Genomic DNA, 20,199 nt, shown 5'->3' on the forward strand with positions numbered 1-20,199 from the left:
GGAGAAATAGAAAATAAAGATTTAAAATATTTTTCTTTTAATCTCTATTTCTTCTATAGGTATTGTAACCTTCTTCAAGTATTATTATGTTGTTTTTATAAGTTATAATGAGTTTGTAGTAGATTCTAGCCCTTGGGAATGATTTAGAGCATTTGAAGAATTAATTTCTGCAAAACAAAATAGTCCAGCCAATTTTGGAAATTTATCCTCCAAAACCCTAAATAGAACATGGTGGCCAAATTGCAAAAAGGGAAAAAGTGTTTTGGCATTAAGTAATTACCTCATATGTCAATTTTTTTCACGACCTTGATCCACAAAAAGAAGGGATCAATTAAAAGAAATACAGACATTATTTCAAGATAATGGACAAGACATGAAAAAATTATTCAAGAACTTCATAAAGTTGCATATATATAATAATGATATAAAGGGTAAATTTTAATTTTGTAGAAACTTAAGACTCCCAAAATAACAAAACAAGTTCTTCAGATTCTGCTCAACAGCTCTACCAACGGGCTTTTACATAATAGTCTACTTAAAACTACACTTATTTATATATATGAAAGATAAACTGTCACCGTATATTATACAGATGAAAGTTAATTTCAACTGTAAAGGTCATCCTCATCAGCTCCGCCAGCAGAAGCTGTAAAGGGATCAGATGCTGGAGCCCTTGAACTAGTTTCAGCGAACCTGAATTCACTTCCAAGCCCCCTCGATTGCTGCAATGTTTGTGCAAATGCCTGGTACTTGCGGATATCGGCATCACTCACACTCCTACGAGCAAACTTCATCGATTCCTCAAAATGTGCAGCCTTGATTTCTGCAACTTCATCCTCCACATCTTCTTCCATGGCTTCAGGGTTCTCTGTCCTCCTCCTTTCCCTCTCGATATCCTAAAAAGGTGGATATAATCTCATCTTACAGTTTCAAACATCAAGGAAAAACATTGTATATTTGTACATACGATAAGTAAATGCGACAGAAAATAGTTATTACGATACCTTTTCAATGTTTTCTCTAATAGCATATTTGCATGCCCGCTGACAAATTTCAGTAATATCCGCCCCACTGAAGCCTTGAGTATATTTGGCAAGAGCTCTAAGGTCAACCTCTATTGCTAACGGTGATTTCCTCAAACAAGCCTTGAAGATCTGATAGCGAGATTCCTCATCAGGGAGAGGAATATAGATCAGTTGATCAAGACGACCAGGACGCAGAAGTGCTGGATCTATAATGTCAGGTCGGTTGGTAGCTCCTATGATGAAAACTGTTTTCTTGGCAGACATGCCATCCATCTCGGTAAGAAGCTGGTTCAAAACCCTATCAGCTGCACCTCCTGCATCACCTACACTACCTCCTCTCTGCAATATATAACCAAAAACAGCAACATATGACGGCAGGCAAAACAACCCCAGCTGGGCACAAAGACAAGCATGTTTTCCTTGATAGAAACAATCCATGCATTGAAACCCATATTACTACAGCACTGGTTAATATGTAAAGATAGGATTTGAAGGCTGCGAGCTTACCTGGGTGGCGATCGAGTCAAGTTCATCGAAGAAGAGGACACAAGGTGCAGACTGCCGTGCCTTGTCAAAAATTTCACGGACATTAGCCTCACTCTCCCCAAACCACATTGTAAGTAACTCTGGACCTTTGACACTAATAAAGTTTGCCTGGCACTCATTGGCAATAGCTTTGGCCAAAAGTGTTTTACCACATCCTGGAGGGCCATAGAATAATACTCCCTTTGAGGGTGACATCCCAAACTTCTCAAACTTCTCAGGATGCTCCACTGGATATTGAACAGTCTGCGCACCAATATAACTAGTTGGTCAAGTTTTTTTTTATGAGAAACAGACGAGAAATGAAAACCAGTTTGGTGTATTACCTCTTGAAGCTCCCTTTTAACATTCTCAAGGCCTCCAATATCTTCCCAGCTGACATTAGGCACTTCAACAACCTGAGAAAATATAAGAAAATAATGGTCAGAAACAGAACTGACCCAAATACTAATAATCAGCAAAGAATATGTTGTCCTAATTACTGACAGTTTCACGCAGTGCTGACGGATTGCTTGTTCCAAGAGCAGTCTGGAAGTGATCATTTGTGACTGCCATAGAGTTGAGTATCTCTGCATCTATTGACTCATCTTCTAAATCAATCACATCCATCTTTTCTCTGATGCACTGTAATGCTGCCTCAGTACAGAGGGCTGCAAGATCAGCACCAACATAACCATGGGTGTCCTTGGCAATTCTTTCTAAATCAACCTGTGCATTATGTGACGAATATATAATAGATTCAGTATCTCAATCTTTCCGAGTAAGAAAAGGGTAAATGATATTTAAGGGAAAGAAATAAATGTTTAGTTTTTGACACTACCTCATCAGCCAACTTCATGTTCTTTGTGTGAATACGAAGCACCTCAAGACGGCCAACTTCATCAGGGACACCAATATCAATCTCCCTATCAAATCTTCCAAACCTTCTCAGAGCTGGATCAATGCTATTGGGACGATTTGTGGCCCCAATCACAATAACGTGTGCACGGGATTTAAGCCCGTCCATCAATGTCAATAGCTGAGAGACAATCCTCCTCTCAACTTCACCATGAGTCTTCTCTCGCTTAGGAGCAATTGAGTCAATTTCATCAATGAATATAATAGATGGCGCATTCTTCTCTGCTTCCTCAAATGCTTTCCTCAGATTGCTTTCACTCTCTCCAGCCAATTTTGACATGATCTCTGGACCGTTGATGCAGAAGAAGAAAGCACCAGTTTCATTTGCAACAGCACGGGCAATCAGAGTCTTTCCAGACCCAGGAGGCCCATAAAGCAAAATTCCTTTTGGGGGCTTCACACCAATTGATTTGAAGAGCTGTGGATGCCTCAATGGAAGCTCTACTAATTCCCTAATCTGAGCCATCTGTTTTCTCACTCCACCAACATCATCATATCCTATCTCATCTAACCTGTCCTCATCCTCCCTCCTGATAGGCTCTCCCTCACAGAATATCTCTGTGTCTGGTGCGACGACACAGTACTCGGGAGGATCAGTCTCAATAACCTTGAATTCTACACTTCTCATTCCACCTCTGACAAGGAACATATCACCCTTCCTTACTGGCCGGTACGCTTCCAGAAAGTAAGCTGTAAATCCACGATTATCATAGTCAGCATTTACAGAACTTTATCAATAACAATATTAAATCCAGTCCTCAATTATGCTGATGGAAATCATTGTATATTTTACAATCTAGCAATGAGCTTATGATTTTTTAATCTTCACCTGCCTAGTAACCAACCAAAACACCAAAAATAAATCACCATAAGTTGGAAATAAAAGATTAGAAATAGACTCACGTTTCAGGAAAGCATCAAAGATACTTCCAGTAACTCCTTCAATTGTGTCATCCACAGGCAAGATATGCACACGTTTTCCATACTTAACATCCGGACACTGGTGCACAGAGACAACGTCACCAAGCCTAACCCTCAAGTTTGACCTGACAACCTTATTCATTCTGATCTTTGGTTCTTCACATGTTTCATCTGCAAGAGCAATACAGATGGTATCCTTTCTCTTCTTACCCTGTGGACCAAAATAATAATATAAAGGGCAGCATAAGCAAAGATATAAGCTTTAAGATATAAAATTGAATTCACACGAAGAATTGGAAATCAATAGCTATTCAATAACCACTCATGCTACATTAAATGCAAGCTCGAACCCCACAATGTCCACCAAATCAATAATGCACATTCCTCGGTAAATATTCAAACCTTTAATGACAGGCTTGTCAAACTAACGTATAGCTAAAATTAACAGAAACTAGAAAAAATATTGCCTCTTTACAACAAAATCATGCATCAATTAAACCCATAAAACCCCAAATTATAATAAAAGTGAGAATTAAACCCCGAAACAAAACAAACAGCTAACATAAGCAAATACCAATTGAGGCTGTAATAACTTCCATTATACATCCAGTCTACCACAAGAGAGACCCAACCCCAAATTTCAAACAAAAAGTTATAATTAAACCCTAAAAACAACTAACAGCTAACGTAGGCAAAACCCAATCAAGCATACGATAACTTCGAGAATTAAACTCTATAAGTTCCAACTAAGCATAAATCAAATATCCATGAAGCAAAAACTTAAAAAAGGAACCAATAAAAAGGGCACTAAATAAAAGCCAAATTTAAAGTAGAAACCTTGATCAGAATAGTGTCACCGCGAAACATCTGGAGTTTTTCCATGGTATCAGGATGAAGACAAACAACGGAGTTATCATCGTTGATTGCCTCATCGACAACAAGTCGATTGGCTGCCTTCTTTCTTTCCAAGATCGCAGTACTAAAATCTTTCTTAGCTCCCTTGCTGAAAACACAAAAGCACAATCATATTACAGAAATCTAAGAGAAACCCGTCAAAGATAAATGGGAAAAAAAGATCTGGGCACTTACGAGTCAGAGGATTGAACTTCGTTAGACATGGTTTTAGGTTTGATTGAAGAATCGAAAAAGAAAGAACAAGAAGATATTAGGGGGATTTTGGTTATGGTTGAATCGATGAGAAAAAAAAGAGTACTTGGGTTTATAATAGAGTTAACGAAGAGAACCACCGTTTCTTGTTGGGAAATTAAAGGCTGCTTCGGTCACTCCACATTTACTTTTTTTGTATTTGGACTTTTCCAGCTCTGTCGTTGAAGATGACTTGGAGAAAAAGATTTTGTTTTTGTTTTTAATTTGAAATTAAATATTAACTTAAACACAAAAAATAAAGAAATGCCTTTTGTGGTAAATGGTTATTCATCAAATAATTTTCGTGATGAATACTGATTAAAATTTATCACAAATTAAGTAAAAAATATTTCATTATGTTTAAAATTAATTTGTATATTATACCGTGAACACTTAATCATTCTAATGCAAGAGTTGATATTCAAATTTATAACTTTTAGGAACAATAATAATTACTTTAATCACCGAGATAAGATGTTTTATGCCCATAAATATATTTAAAATGGATAAAATAATATGTATTAAGTGAATTGGATATAAATATTTAAAATTTGATTATTATTATGTGAAAATTTGTTAATAATAAACAAAATAATTGATATTTAATGTATGGGTAAACTATAAAAATAGTTCTCAAATTTGTAGAGCTCTTTCATTTTGGTCACCTAACTTTTGAAACTTACAATACAATTATCAAATTTTTTGTTAGTTTTCATTTTGGTCCCTACCATTACCTCTATTAGTTTTTGTTAATGTGACACTTAACCCCGTTAACTTTTCTGACGCGACAACTTCTTTTTCTTCCTTCTCTTTTGTTTTTTCTTCTTCTTCCTTCATCCTTCTTTCTTCTTCTTCCTTCTTTCTTCTTCTTCCTTTTTTCTTATTCTTCAAAGTAATCTTCGGCTTCAAAACCCGATTCCAAAACCGACCCAACATGCAGGAGGGATGGATGAGCCAATGACAAAGACGGATATGGTCATGGCATCCACCGTGACCCTAGTTGCTGCACAATGCATGGAAGCTGCTGAAGCCATGAGAGCCGAACATGAACATTTGGCCTCAGTAATCAGCTCCGCCGTCAATGTATGGACCGTCGAATATACAACGACCTTAAACGCTGACGTCGCCACAGGTATACAATGATAAACCTTAATCCAATGAAAAACTTAGTGTTGTTTTATCGTTGAATATATCTTTGGGTTTCGATGTTTAGCATTAAGAGGGGAGACCATATTGAAAGCAAAGGTGTTGAAGGAAGCATGAAACATAGCAGCTATTATTCTAGTGGAGAAAGGCGGTGCAATGATAGTAACGGTGGTTCTAATGGCGACTTTAGTGACGAGCATCTTTCCGATGAGAATTTACTAGGGATTTGCATTAGAGAATTACTTGCTAAAGGATGTGTGCTTCTCAAATGCACAAGCAAAGGTCATTTTCATCCATGCTTTAATTTCATATTTCTGGATGACGGAGAGAATTGGAGATACTTCGGGTTAAAAAAGGCGATGCACGAGGTCTTGGAGTTCGAGTGCAAGAACCAGAAGGAACATGATGTTTCAACTCAGGGTGTGTGTCGAGGCTACTCACCATAGCTGCAGATATAGAGTTTGAAAGATCAAACGTGTAATGTTGGGATATTTTGGATGGCTTTTTGTGGGTGTTTTTGTGCAATATTTTTTGAACTGGAAAAAAGAAGTGTAAACTTTTCTATGGATATTGCAATCAAAATTAATGTCATCCAAAGTTGATGTTGTTGGTATTTTGGAGTGATGGAATGGTGAAAAAGATTATTGCCTTGAAGAAGAAGAAAAAGTAGAAGAGGAAGAAGAAGAAGTTGTCATGTTAGAAAAGTTAATGGGGTTAAGTACCATGTTAGTAAAAACTAACGGAGGTAACGGTAAGGATAAAATGAAAGCGAACTAAAAGTTTGATGACTTTATTGTAAGTTTCAAAAGTTGGGTGATCAAAATACAAGAATTTTAAAAGTTTGGAGACTATTTTTATAGTTTACCCTTAATGTATTGATGATGCAAATGCAATTATTCAGCCAATCTTCTCCATTATTTGGGCCAAGTAAAGGCCTATGTTTTAAAAACCAAGATGAGCCCGGACACAAATAATGAAGCCACGCTATCTGCAAATGCACCAGAAGTTGCTTAGCGACGCTTAAAGCTTTTGCTTCAAATGCCTCTGCTTCCTTCTCTGCTGCTAAATCCGCGCCTTAGTTCGTCGCTAAAACCTTTGCTCCTTTTATCTCAGTCCTCTTTCGCACCTCGGAAATTTCGAAGTCCGACGCAATTAGTCTCCGTTAAGCGTAGAACCTTCTCTTCCTTATCTTCGGATCAATCATCTGACAATGGCGGCAGGAGAGGCGGCGGAGGTAGGTCCGGCGCTCTATATCCGTCTCCATTTGCGGATGAGGTTCAGAGGATTGATGTGAATCCACCTAAAGGGACTCGCGATTTCCCTCCTGCAGATATGCGACTCCGTAATTGGTTATTTAACGATTTCAGAGAGGTTAGTTTCCGATTTTTCCAATTGTTTGCCCCCATGGTCTTATATATTTGAATTGAAGAATTTGTTATGTTATTGAAGGTTTCGCGGTTGTTTGGATCCGAAGAGGTTGATTACCCAGTGCTAGAATCAGAGGCTCTGTTTATTAGGTAGACAGGGGAGGAGATTAGCGATCAGGTTTCCTCTCTTCCTATGACATTGTGTTTACACTTTAATTAAGGGACATGGTTGATTTGATTCATTTTAAAATTTAAAACGAGGCGAAGGATAACGTTCTAATTTAGCATACACGACACCAAATCTTAATTAAACAGTGAAATTTGTTTTAGCACTTATAATTGCTTATGGAAGTAAGATGATTAATATATTCATCGGGGACACTTGCACTATAAGATAAGACTGAGTGACTGTAACATTTAACAGCATGAGAGAAAAAATGTATTAAGAGTTTGCAATACATGAATGGTTGACGGGAACATTACAATGGCTGGATGTCCATATTCTCCTTTCTTAAGGGCAAAAACTGCTATTGCGGCCGGGCGTTATTGGGCGCTATTGCAGGTGTAGCGGGTATATCGGAAGGCAGCGCTACCGCTATTTTACGGGCGCTATCGTGGTCGCGGACCGCTATTTGAAACCCTGGGCTGGATGTCCATTTTCTCCTTTCTTTAGTTTCTTTATTTACGCAGTTATTAATTAATTTTGTTTCCTTGTTCCTGAAATAGATTGAAAAGATCCCAGTAGATGAGATTAAGAGAGAGTTGAACATTACCGGGTTATCAGAAGAGGCTATTGAGGAACTATTACAAGACCAAGACCTTTCCATAAAGTCATTGACTAAGTTGGAAGGTTGGTTTTTCTGTATGTTATTCCCTCAAACAAGTTTCTGTGTCCATCTTAAAAGCTTCAAACGGAAAACTAACTGTAAATCATTAAGATTTTCTTGAAATATGTCAAAATATTTAAATTCTAATTGTGTATCCCGTGCTATTCTTAAATGTAGAGATACTTGGAGGTGCTGGGGAAGCTATTACTGACTTGAAACAACAATTCTCACTTGCTGAGAAGTTTGATTACTCCGATTGGATTGAGTTTGATGCATCAGTTGTTTGTGGTCTTGCTTACTACACGGGTATTGTTTTTGAGGTTAGATTTACGATATAGTTTTCCCTCCATTGATATAGAGTGTGGTCACTTACATAAGAAACTGAATTTGAAAGGACAGTTCATGTTTTATTCTCCAATGTCTACTTGCTGATGGCAATTTGTTCTTGTTGCTAAGAAACTAGATTGGTTTAATTTTTATGGGAGTAATCGTGTAGTGTCTTTCTCTAAGGGCCAGATGACATATTGAAGACCTTGATTATAAGTTTAGTAGAGATGTAATTGGTCTTTCAACTTGCCAGACGTTATAATTATAGAGCTGCACCCTGACCCTCGAAGAAATTATATCCAAACTGGCCTGTACTATCAGGTTTAAGCATGGAAAGTCTCTTTGTCGTGTTTCTCTGTTTTATCTTTCAATCATTCAGTTGTTTCGTGAAAATTATAAGCTTATTAAAGTCTTTAATATAGATTTATCTGTTATCTTTCCTCCTTTTGAACTTTCAGTGTGACATATTTTTCAGGGTTTTGACCGAGAAGGAAAGCTGAGAGCTATTTGTGGTGGTGGGCGATATGATCGGTTACTTTCTACTTTTGGCGGGGATAATGTTCCAGCTTGTGGCTTTGTGTTTGGTGATGCCGTCATTGTGGAAGTAAGTGAGAGTAATAACTTGATACTTTATATATATTAGTCAATCATGTATCATTATGGTATGATAAGTCATGTTACTGGCGTGTCATTTTTGTTATGTTAAGTAAAAGAAATGAAAACCAACCTGATCATGAATTTATCGAAATTGTGAAACAAAATAAAATGTATGTGGATAAGCAGGAGGAGAAAGAAATAGAATGAATTTTATATGATTACCACCTGTAAGATCTATGAAGCATGTCATAAAAGCAATTAATAGAGCATCACTTACCACTCTCATCCCCTCATTGGACAACTTTATTCTCTTACTCTCTATGGTTGAGTTGCTTACATGTGTGTATGTAAATATATGTGCTCTTTTTTTTTCTTTTCCCTTTTGGATGAATCCCATCATTTGCTCACGGCTTTTTTGGGCATGTGTGGGGATTGTGTTCAAAGTTGCTTAAGGAAAAGGGACTCGTACCGGAACTTAGCCTTGAAGTAAATAACATTGTTTGTGCACTGGATCGTGATCTTCAAGGAGTAGCTGCAACAGTTGCTAGTAAACTCGGGAAGAAAGGCCAAAGTGTTGATTTAGTCTTGGAGAGCAAACCAATTAAATGGTACTAATACGAACGATGCCCTTTAAGCTACTTGGAAAGTGTTCTCAAACACTTTCTTTCATGTTTTGCCATTCGAGTAATTGTCATTTTGATTTCATTTTCTTTTAGGGTGTTCAAACGAGCGGAACGGACAAATACACAAAGATTAATATTGGTAGGAAATAGCGAGTGGCAGAAGGGTATGGTTGTTGTAAAAGTGCTTTCATCCGGTGAACAATACGTGATTAAGCTAGATGAGTTAGGGTGAAAAATATTTATTCTTTGGCCGTACCTTTTATGATGCTCAAGCTTTATGGGCATGTCTCATTTTTGTAGATTCGGCTAATAATTGTATCCTTTATGGCATTATATTCTATCATAAATGGTTATCCTAATGGGGTAAGAGGAGGAAAGATAATAGTCTGTCCCCAACACCAGATTGAGAGCAACTTCTGTAGAAGATCTCCGAATTATGAAATATCTTTCGTGAGACTCAATCTCACAACCTTAAGGTTAAGAACCTTGTGTTCTACCAACTGAGCTGGATATCCATAATATTCTATCATAATACTTTGTAAAATTGATAGTTAAGTAATATATATCGTTAGAAAATGCATCCTTTGTAGTGTTCCCAGGAATCCAAAAATTAACTTACCCTGGAACCATAAAAAAAATTCAAACACCATATATTTGGACCATCGGAACGTTCGCCGTAGGGGCAATTGCATGCCACTTTCATTGGTCATCTTCAGTAAAAACTATCGTCGTGTTCTATTGGGGTGTTTCTCAATTTGCAAGCCATAAATTCTTGATCTCATAAAATTGAATAGTTTTATATTTTTTAAATGAAATTATGTGTCAAATCCAATTGCTTCCGACCACGTGTCCATTTTATAACATCTGTGGACTCAGATCTTTTCCCTTTCTCCTTCCCCTCTTACCCTCTTTTGCATCTCCGATCATCTCTGTTCCTTCAATTGCTCTCCTTATAATTTTCTCAATAATAATAGTAATATAATTATAATGGCTAAAACATCCACTGTCTTCTTCTGCTCTTTCCTCCTTGGAGAGAACCCAATTATTTCCTCCCAAATTCCTTCAGATTCTCCAATCGTCCCTCTCGATTCATTCGTTTCTCTTCTAAAGCTTCAGATTCCGGCGGCTTCCACGGTGACGACTCTTTTGGTTTCTTTCCTTGGTCACCTGCCGACAACGGTATTAAAAAAAGGAAACCTTTTTCCCTTTGATTTTAATAATGTTTAATCATCCATTCTTTTTAATTGCTTGATCTAAGAGAGTGAAATCAAAAGTTAGGTACCCAAATCTTCAAATATTATTTTACGTTTTTTTTTGTTATCCAAATCGGAAATTCGCCGTCACAGGAACAGGTGCAAGATATATATGTTATAGATTGAAGTTGCTTAATTTACGTAACGAAATAGATGATTGAATTGAATTGATTAAGGGGTCATAGGTGTTAAAGGTATATCTAAGTCGAAATATTTATAAAAAAAAGTTTTGCATTGTGATTTATATGTTGATGTGATACTATTATTCTTTGTATTTTACTAAAATTTGCAGATTTAGAATGGGTTCAAGAGGATAGAGTCACTTTGTTCACTTCAGATGGACTAATTCAAATTGGAGGCTCAATGGTTCCACGGCGTTTAACTTCTTCTGATGTATGTGTTCTTACTAACTGGGTCAAATTATGGTTTTCATCCCTGTACTATATGCCTAATTCACTGATTTAGTCCCTGTTTTATTTTATAGTCTAAGTCATTAACATTGTTAAGAGTTCCGTAAATCAGCTGACGTGATTTTTTAAAGAACTTGAAACCCAAGATTTCTTATCTCATTTGAAAGGTAAAATTATGGTTATTAAAATAATTGTTTTCCACTAATTTAGTGATTTAGACTAAGGCATAATGCTAATTGGTAGGTCTAAATTGTGCCAAGTATGGGGACTTAATCCCCAAATTCAGTATAGCACAAAGATGAAAACTTTACTCTTTCTTGCTGAGTTTTTAAGAGCTATCAAAGATTATGTTGTTAATTGACCTAAAGTAATGGAATTTTGAACTTAGATGGAATATAGGACTCTAGTCTTATGTTATTGTTTCATTTATTGGTTCATCTTTTTAGAATATTTTGTTATTTGGGCAGAAAAGGCAGGGGAAGTCAAAACCATCTCAAAGATTACAACGGTTTCAAGAGAGTGATTACATGGATCCTAACCAAGGCTTATGTCTAGGTGCTCTTTTTGACATTGCAGCAACAAATGTAAGAAACTCCCATGCTGTTAATTTGTCATAACCTTGAGGTTTCAATCCTAAAGGACTTGAGACATTCTGTTTGGTCAATCTAGGGACTTGGCATGGGCAGACGGCTTTGTATCATTGGCTTTTGCCGTTCCATTGAGATGCTTAGTGATGTTGTAGAGGATACCGTTTTAGAGCATGGTGGGGAGGTATGCAGTATTGGACTGGAATCATCTTCTCTTAAATCATTATCACATTCCATTTTTACACATAAAGAAATTGAGTTGAAAATCTTAGTTAAAAATAGTGTACGAGACATTCTAAACTAATATTTCATAAAATAGCCTTAACTTTTAACATTCTCTCACCATATCTTTTGTATTAGCTCCTTGTTCTGTTATCAGGTGCCATAGTTCATATTGATGCTTGGTACTTGAATATTGACATCTAGGTGAGGAAAGTTTTTAGTTAGTATCTTGAAAGCTTGATAGAACTTGTCAACTAGTGACTGAAACTGGAAGTAAGCAATATTTTTGTTTGTTTAGTCAGGGATTCATGTGTAGGTCTCAGATATGAATATGAATATGGATCTGAAACGGATATGGTTAACTTTTTCAAGTTTTCCCATTTATTTGGAAGATCCTTAGAGGTCATATCACTATATCCATGCGTTAGAAACAGATACTCTAGAAAAACGAAGAGTTCGGGCAACATAGGTTCACATTTGGTGGTTTTTGACCCTATTTTCATATTTTTAATTTGACGTACAAGTCTGATTTGTTTACTAAACAAGCCATGAAACTGTGTTTGCTGAGCTTTCCATGTAGAATCACCTGCTTTGAGTCGCCTTCCATTTCAGTAGCTTTATTAAGCTTTGAATCAAAAGCAATATGTTATTATTAGACATCTCTTGCTTCACTTTTACAACGTGGTTTAATATACTCCTAATTTGCTTTCTTACACTCATTTCAACGTGCAGCGTATCTTTCATTTGTGTTCTTCATTTGTATGATCATTGTTCCTCTACCCTTCTGAGGGTTTGCTTGCCTTCTTGTGACTACTTTTAGTTTTGAGATAATCTTCTATCCATATGGTTTCAGGTCGTTACGGCGGAGAAAGCCATCAAGGGCGGTTTGCATGAAAAGCTTACCATGACAGTTGCAGTGCCATATCTGTGGGGTGTTCCCCCTGCTTCCGATACGCTTCACCTTGATGTAAGAAGTGGTGGAGGGATTGTTGAGAAGGTTTATTGGCAATGGGACTTTTTGTAAAAAAAAAGTCATGAATTTCTTCTAACCATTATTACATTGTGGACATCCTTTGTGCATGCTGTACATATATACGTGCTGTATTCCTTTGTACAAAACTGAATGTTGTATTCAAACTCATCAACCCAATTCATTATTTGGGAATTTCCAATTGATTATTCTTAGTTTTCTGTTTATGCCATCAGCCTTGAGTAATGCAGTTTGAATTTGATTGATTTTCGTTTGTAATGCTGGGGTTTGGTTTGATATATGAGCCCAAATTATTTGATTTAGCTGGATTAGATTTGTTTGTTTAATAAAAACGAATACGATTCTTGATTATTAATATTTGAGTTCAAGTTCCACATCACGGATTCAAGATAATGGACGCCCGATTGTTTATCTTATCGGTTTAATATTTGTAACGAACAATAATCTTATCATTTGTGGGATATAAAACGTATATAAACTTGTTTATCTTTTGATCCATCTAGGAATATGAACTTGTCTCTCTTGGCTTCCATTTTTAGGGTCACATCACCACCATTTACGAAGAGAGCCATGTCGGATCCTGGGAAGATGGAAGAAGGACTAGCAAGTGCAAAAGTGGCTCATGAAGAAGAAGACAGAGAAAATATGGGGGGGGGGGGAAAGGAAGAGATGCTGGTTCAAGAACTGCGACAGGAGCAGCAGCAACAACCATTACCAAGAGGGTCGCCACCTTTAGAGGACTCACCATCGTGGTAAGTGCGTGCTCACAAGTTACTCGGGTATTCGACTCCAAAGAATGTCCAAATTTAGCTGTATCATTGTCGGGTATTCGACTCGAATTTCTATTTCCAGAAGCTTAATGCATAAAGCTTATCAAGTTCCTCCAGAACTCGGAACTTCAGTCAACACTTGGCTGGTTCTTATAATTTTTTTCTACTATTTTAATGCATAAAGAAGTTATGTATGCATTACCTTGGAATGTTGAAAGAATCGAATCAATTAGATCATCAGTTAAACCGTCCACGTAGAACAATACTATAACTATTGATAGGATCAGTTCAAATGAAAGACAAAAGGCAACGAAGCTTGGTAAATAGATACAAATTTGAGGAGGAAGAACATAGTTTCCATTAGATCCTACTCTTCATTCACCCACCACACATAAACTCAACAAGAAAATTCATATGATTTAGGGTTCCATTGATTGGGAACTCTGCATACCTGACACTACTGGTGGTGAGATTTATTCCCAACGAAAAAGAAACATGTTCAATCATATCATAGATTTGGACCAGTTAGTGAATCAAACTACTAGAAAATGCCGAAATAAGAAAGAAATAGAAGATTTGGACTTCTGTTTGAATTTATCACACACGTATGATTTGGATAAGGTTTTAGCACATATTCTTGGTTAGAGAGCAATCCATACGTCATTTTCAATCCATTTTTAATCCCTAAATTATGGAGTCAATTCTATTAAAAGATTCTCAATCAAGCCACCAATATTTTGTTTTTATATCAACCAAATCACAAACCATTAAATTTTCATTAGTCACTGACGGAGAGGTTGATATTAGTCTCAGAAATCATTAAATTTCCGATAGTTACTAACGGCGAGACCGATACGACTCACTTTTATATATGTGAGAAAATCCAAACACAGTTAGGCGGCTGTGACTTGTGAGACTTAGCCCTCGGGTTAGGTCCCTTAACTATGGAACCAGTGACGGATCCAAGGATGTAAGCATGGACGATATCTTAAGTAATAATGATAATTTGAATAAAAAATTTAGATATTTATAGGTATTCAACTGTTTTTTCCTAAAGAAATATGTCGGATTTGATCTTTAGTGTTAAGGATATCAGACGGTGAGTTAATCTTTGTATGGTTGTTAATGGTTGATTGGCTAATGATGAATAATACATGAGATTAATGCATAAGAATGTTCAGATAAAAAAATGCAATGGTTATTTAGAAGGGAAAAACATTATTTTAGTGTGTTTACACACATTAATATGCATATTTTTAATTAATGTGTAATAATATGATATTTAAAAATGTTTGTATAATGAACATTGTGGTTAAAAACGTATGCTTAGATAATCAGAACATTTAGAAACGATTTTATTACTATTAATGGACATACCATTTGTAGATACGATATATAGTTCGGGTTCCAAATAAAATTTCATCGTTTTAGTTATTATTGTTTTAATGTTTTTAATTATCATTTCAGTTGTTGTGTTAGTTATCATTATTATTATTTATTAATATTATTTATAAGTTTTAATTAGATTTATTTTTGATCAGGTGATAATTATATTTAAAGATTAATATCTATTATTATTTAACATATGTATTTTGATTGTTGTTTATAATAATATACACGTTTAGAAGTTAGTTATAATTATTATGTTATTTTTAATTATATTAAGATATATGTACATAGTTATAAAGGTTTAGGTTAGGTACAATACAATATATACTTATTAAATATAAATACATAAAAATATATTAATATTATAAATAAAAACAAATACTAATATATATATTGGCACACCCAAATATTACAAAATTAACCAAATGAAGTCCAAGAGTCATTATAATGCCCAACCAGCAACTCAAAACCGGAATTGGCCCAGACAAAGCCTGCATATGCAAAATGCAAGCAATTAGGGTTTTCAACTTCAGATCCACCGCCCCTTGTTCCTAGACATCAGATGTGGGCCCATCCAATAGGAGTAACATTTAGGATTTTTGTAATCTATGAGATGAGATGTGTGAAACTGTTTATCTATTATTTAGACCTGTTTTAAATTCAACGGCCCAAATGCAACATAGATTAAGATTCAACGGCCCAAATGCAACATAGATTAAGGTTTTAACTTAATGCCTCATCAATTGCCACCGTCAACAAAGCTCAACCGTCGACATTCTGGTGCGTACACACTGAGCTCCCAAACGCATCATTTGATGATACACGGCCACAACATGCCCTCATTTGGTCCCCACGCTTTCTTAGTCGCTCCCACCAGGCGACACGTCGACTGTACCCAAGCAAGGACACCCGTGTGTGCTCTGCCAAGCCACCTCTGCCACTGTTGCAACAGGGAGGAGCGCCTTCATCGCATAGAACTGTCAGAGGTCATTTGGGATAAAGGCCTCGACCAACTGATGAGCCACGCGAACGGATCGAACTGAGAAATACACTTCCTTTCTCATCCCCTCACATGCAGTAGAATTTCATATCACTTTGCATAGAATCACATAGTTTGTTTCATATGGCTTATAGAATTTCTCCTTTGTTCATATACATATGTCATATATTGTTTACATATATTTATATATACCTTACATAGCACATAAGATAACATATCATGCATATCACATAGTTGATATCATATTTTTCATATATTCATGTAATTCAATATCACATATCGTATATAATAACATATTACACCTATACACATTTTCATGTACTCATATACACATAAAGATCACACATTTTATAAATTACTCCTTATCATAATAACTCTGTCACTGGTTCATCGCAATCTAACGTGTGATCGATAACTTAAGTACAATTAAATTGCACTCACCTTAGCCTTGCTTTGATTCAATCCTAATCCTTTGATTATTCCAGAACTTGTTTAGGCTCAATATCTACATAAATATAACATTTCAAAACAACTATCAGAAGCCTAAACCTTAAACTTGATGTTGATAACTTAAGTCGGTTTAATGAACTAAAATTACATTTTTCATTTAGGGGGAATCGATACCCCCTCAGGGGGGAATCTATTCCCCCTGCACAATCTGGAATTTTCGTTCAAGCCCAGAAATCACTGTTCATTGCACGAAAATTCTCTATTTCCACTTCAATTCTTCATATTTCATCCCCTTTTATATTCTTAACTCAAATATACATACTTAAACTAATTTATATCCATTTATTTCATCTTAAACCTCAAAATTCTATTCTCCATATAAAAATCAATAATCATACCAAATTTTTCATGTTATCCAAACTTAATTCTAATACTTCTAACTTCTTATTCTCATAGATGACAAGTCAAATTCAACTTATCAACTCTATTTCAAGATTTCATTCAAGAACTCAAAATCTTTAATCTCTCCTATACCTTTCATCTTATTATTTTAGAACAAATTAAGCTTTCCTTAAGCTTAATTATCATCTAATGATCAAAACCCAACCTTTAATTGAACAAATAATCAATTAATGAAGAAACTTACATTTGCCTTTGAGCTCTTACGGGAGGAGGAAGAAGAAGATGAAATATTTTTACCTTCCTACGTTTTAATCTCCTATTATAGGGGATAAAATATCTTTTATTGTCAATTGACCATTTTGCCCTTTAATTCATTTGATAATTACTAATAACTTTCCAGAAATATTCTCAAATAAATCATTCAACTATTCAACTATTTTACTTTGACCAACAAATTTTGAAATATTTCAATTTGGTCACTAACCCGGTATTGGGGATGTTACAAATCTCCCATCCTTTTAAGAAAATTCGTCCTCGAATTTTCATTGCGCACTTTTACAATGACATATATTTTAATACTCTCATGTTGTTTCCTTTATTTAATCTTTCCTTTATTTAATCTTTCCTTTATTTAATCTTTCATTCCTTTAGTTCTTCAACTAACTTTTTCCCCTATTCATTCATCTACTTTCGTTTATCATATAAACCGTAACCAGTAACCATATCCATTTCTGTCTTTTCTCTCCTTCGATTATGCATTTTCTTTTGATCTTTCTAAAATTCATATAATATCACTCATCACGTAGACACTAACATTCATTCCTTACTACTCAATATTATGAATCAATTGATTTCCTTCATCATTCTTTAATTGCTTTACACCATAAACAAAATCTTTACTCATTCCTTAATTCTTTTCTATATTACAATACACAAAGTCTTTTCATATAATCTCACGTACTTGTTCAAGGAATAATCACCCTTTTTTTAACCAAGAGGTATTAACTTAAATCTTCTTCTAATGTGATTAAACATATACTTTATAGAATCAAACAATATTTTCACTTCACCTTGCACACTTTTCATAGTTCTATATCGAACTTATCATCTAAACTTTCATATAATCTTTATCATATCTGATCCTTTAAACTCCATCTTTCTATAATCAAGATCCTCTCTTCTACAACTAAATCATATCTTTCACCAGTGTTTTTATACTCTATTCATTTCATTTATATAGAACCTCATTCTTTACCATCTCTTGTACTTGGTATTTTTTTTCCTCAAACCTCCCTTTTAAACATGTAAATATTCATCTCCTTGCCTTCATCATATCTATATGATTAAAATACATAACCATATCCAGATACATATTATACTTGATTAATTCACTTTATCTTTTCTTCCAATCTTATTATTCTATCACCTTTACTCTTGCAGCTATTTAATAACAATTGTTCAATCTAGGGCACAGACCCTAATCGATTAATCATATATTTTTTCCAATCAGAATTATCTCAACCATAATTAACTTATCAAATCCACATTCATTCTCATACATCATGAAATTTTCTTTGTTCACTCTCAACATTTCAACGTCTTCCATCTTATAAAATAATCACCGACGTACCTATTTCTTAAACTTTTTCCGAAACAATATTCACATCAATGAATCTTCTATTATTCCATTATAACATTTGTTTACCATATTTTAGCTCAACCGCATAGCAATTAAAGTATTTCATCAAAATTCTTCATTTTAGAATAGTGAAGATCCTCTAACATTTTTCAATTGCTCATTCAATTTCTTGAACACAATCTTTAACTTTTTAATCTAGGTACAATCCTTATCAACTTGATCATATACCTTCTTTTCCATTAAAATTTTCCTCAACGGTATCTTACTCAACTTGTCAAACTCGGACTTTTACTCACACACAGTATTATTCATCTGTTTTAAAATCAAACGTTATAACTTCCTTTATCTTATAAATTGTTCACCGGCATACTCATTCTCAAACTTTTCTATTACTCTTTATATTCTCTGGAACATTCAAATCCTTATCTTATTCACTACATCACATTATATAATTAAAATATACATTGTATTCGAATTCACTTCATATTTGGTTATCATAACCTAACAATATCTTATCATTCCAATACATTTCCATCACATACTTTTTTTAGCCATTGCTAACTCTTTCCATCTATAATGCAAATCCCTTATCATATCCATACTTTTACTTATACACAATACTATTTACACGTCTACTATTCCTTTTTACATATCACATCTTCAATAAATCTTTCGTGCAATCATAAACTTCACTTCATTACTTTAATTCTTTCATTACATTTTTCCCTTATGCTTTTACATTTCTTTCATGTCTTTTATATTTTTTTCCTTCTTTATCTTTTTTAACTTTTCTATCAATCCTTAGTTTCCGTCAAACATACAAATCCTTTAGCCTTAATACATTTACTATCACACTACTTTATTATTCAACTTATTTCTTTCAATCAAAACATAAACCTTCATCAAATTATCCATATATATATATTCTTTCCAGTCAAAATAATTCATCATCTATTTCCTTCACTTATTAAACCTTCATTCTCACTCATCCATAATACAATTCCTTTGGTTCAAATTCAACCATTCCATTTACCTTTGTCTTATACATAACTAAACCATATTATGTCCTTCCTACTCCCATATTCTTTTATATCACATATATTTATCCTTAACTATCACTCCTTACCACATTTTCATGACTTTGATAGTCAATTTTACTTGCACAAAACCTTATTCTTTATCATTCTTATACTTATGTTTTCTCCACTTGTTTCAACAATCCCCAGATTTCAATACTCATCTAATCCATTTAGAATATTTTTTCTGCTTTGATTTACATAACTTCTAATAGAGCTTTTAACCCAATTCACAAAGGTTGTCTTTAACCCTGACTTATTATCAATTAAATCCTTGTTTAATCTTCAAGATCAAACCCTATTGCTGGAGTCTGTCAAACTTTCATTTGATTTGATTCTCTAACAGAGAATACAACTAATTCATATCTGGTTTAAAGTTGAAACTAGAATATCTACCTTTCTCTGGTGGTGCTTAACTCTATGAAGCACTACTTCTTTTAATCATCTAAGATTTTTATTCTCCAATCCTTTTATTCTGAGATATCTCTCTTTAGAGCTTTAGCGCTACTAGCCATTTCTTGAAACGAGAACAAATTCAAAACCAATAACACTCTTTTAATTTAAGGTACAAGCCCTAAACAACCAATCACA

General features: G+C 34.8%; 1 protein-coding gene and 2 pseudogenes across 1 annotated transcript; 2 read left to right on the plus strand and 1 right to left on the minus strand.

Moving 5' to 3' along the window:
- Positions 1 to 512: 512 nt before the first annotated feature.
- LOC120153994 (cell division cycle protein 48 homolog) lies at positions 513 to 4,586 on the minus strand. Its single transcript, XM_039165852.1, has 10 exons — positions 4,476 to 4,586; positions 4,224 to 4,389; positions 3,369 to 3,597; positions 2,389 to 3,155; positions 2,055 to 2,276; positions 1,895 to 1,966; positions 1,533 to 1,814; positions 1,005 to 1,364; positions 587 to 896; positions 513 to 547 (listed from the first exon to the last, which is right to left on the minus strand). Exons 1-9 carry the CDS (start codon positions 4,502 to 4,504, stop codon positions 606 to 608), a joined length of 2,418 nt encoding a protein of 805 aa, XP_039021783.1. The 5' UTR covers positions 4,505 to 4,586; the 3' UTR covers positions 513 to 547; positions 587 to 605.
- A 2,130-nt stretch (positions 4,587 to 6,716) lies between these two features.
- LOC120154141 lies at positions 6,717 to 9,820 on the plus strand (annotated as a pseudogene).
- Positions 9,821 to 10,391: 571 nt separating this feature from the next.
- On the plus strand, positions 10,392 to 13,087 carry LOC120153916 (annotated as a pseudogene).
- Positions 13,088 to 20,199: the final 7,112 nt, after the last annotated feature.

Source organism: Hibiscus syriacus, unplaced genomic scaffold (assembly GCF_006381635.1).
Source record: "Hibiscus syriacus cultivar Baekdansim isolate YM2019G1 unplaced genomic scaffold, ASM638163v2 tig00111105_pilon, whole genome shotgun sequence".
Taxonomy (NCBI): Eukaryota; Viridiplantae; Streptophyta; class Magnoliopsida; order Malvales; family Malvaceae; genus Hibiscus; species Hibiscus syriacus.

Excerpts from the sequence above, each read along its gene's own strand:
- LOC120153994 (XM_039165852.1), bottom strand. The coding sequence starts at position 4,504 with ATGTCTAACGAAGTTCAATCCTCTGACTC. Across the intron at positions 2,277-2,388 it reads ACATGAAGTTGGCTGATGAG|GTTGATTTAGAAAGAATTGC; the intron begins GTAGTGTCAAAA and ends CATAATGCACAG. Across the intron at positions 1,967-2,054 it reads CGTCAGCACTGCGTGAAACT|GTTGTTGAAGTGCCTAATGT; the intron begins GTCAGTAATTAG and ends ATATTTTCTCAG.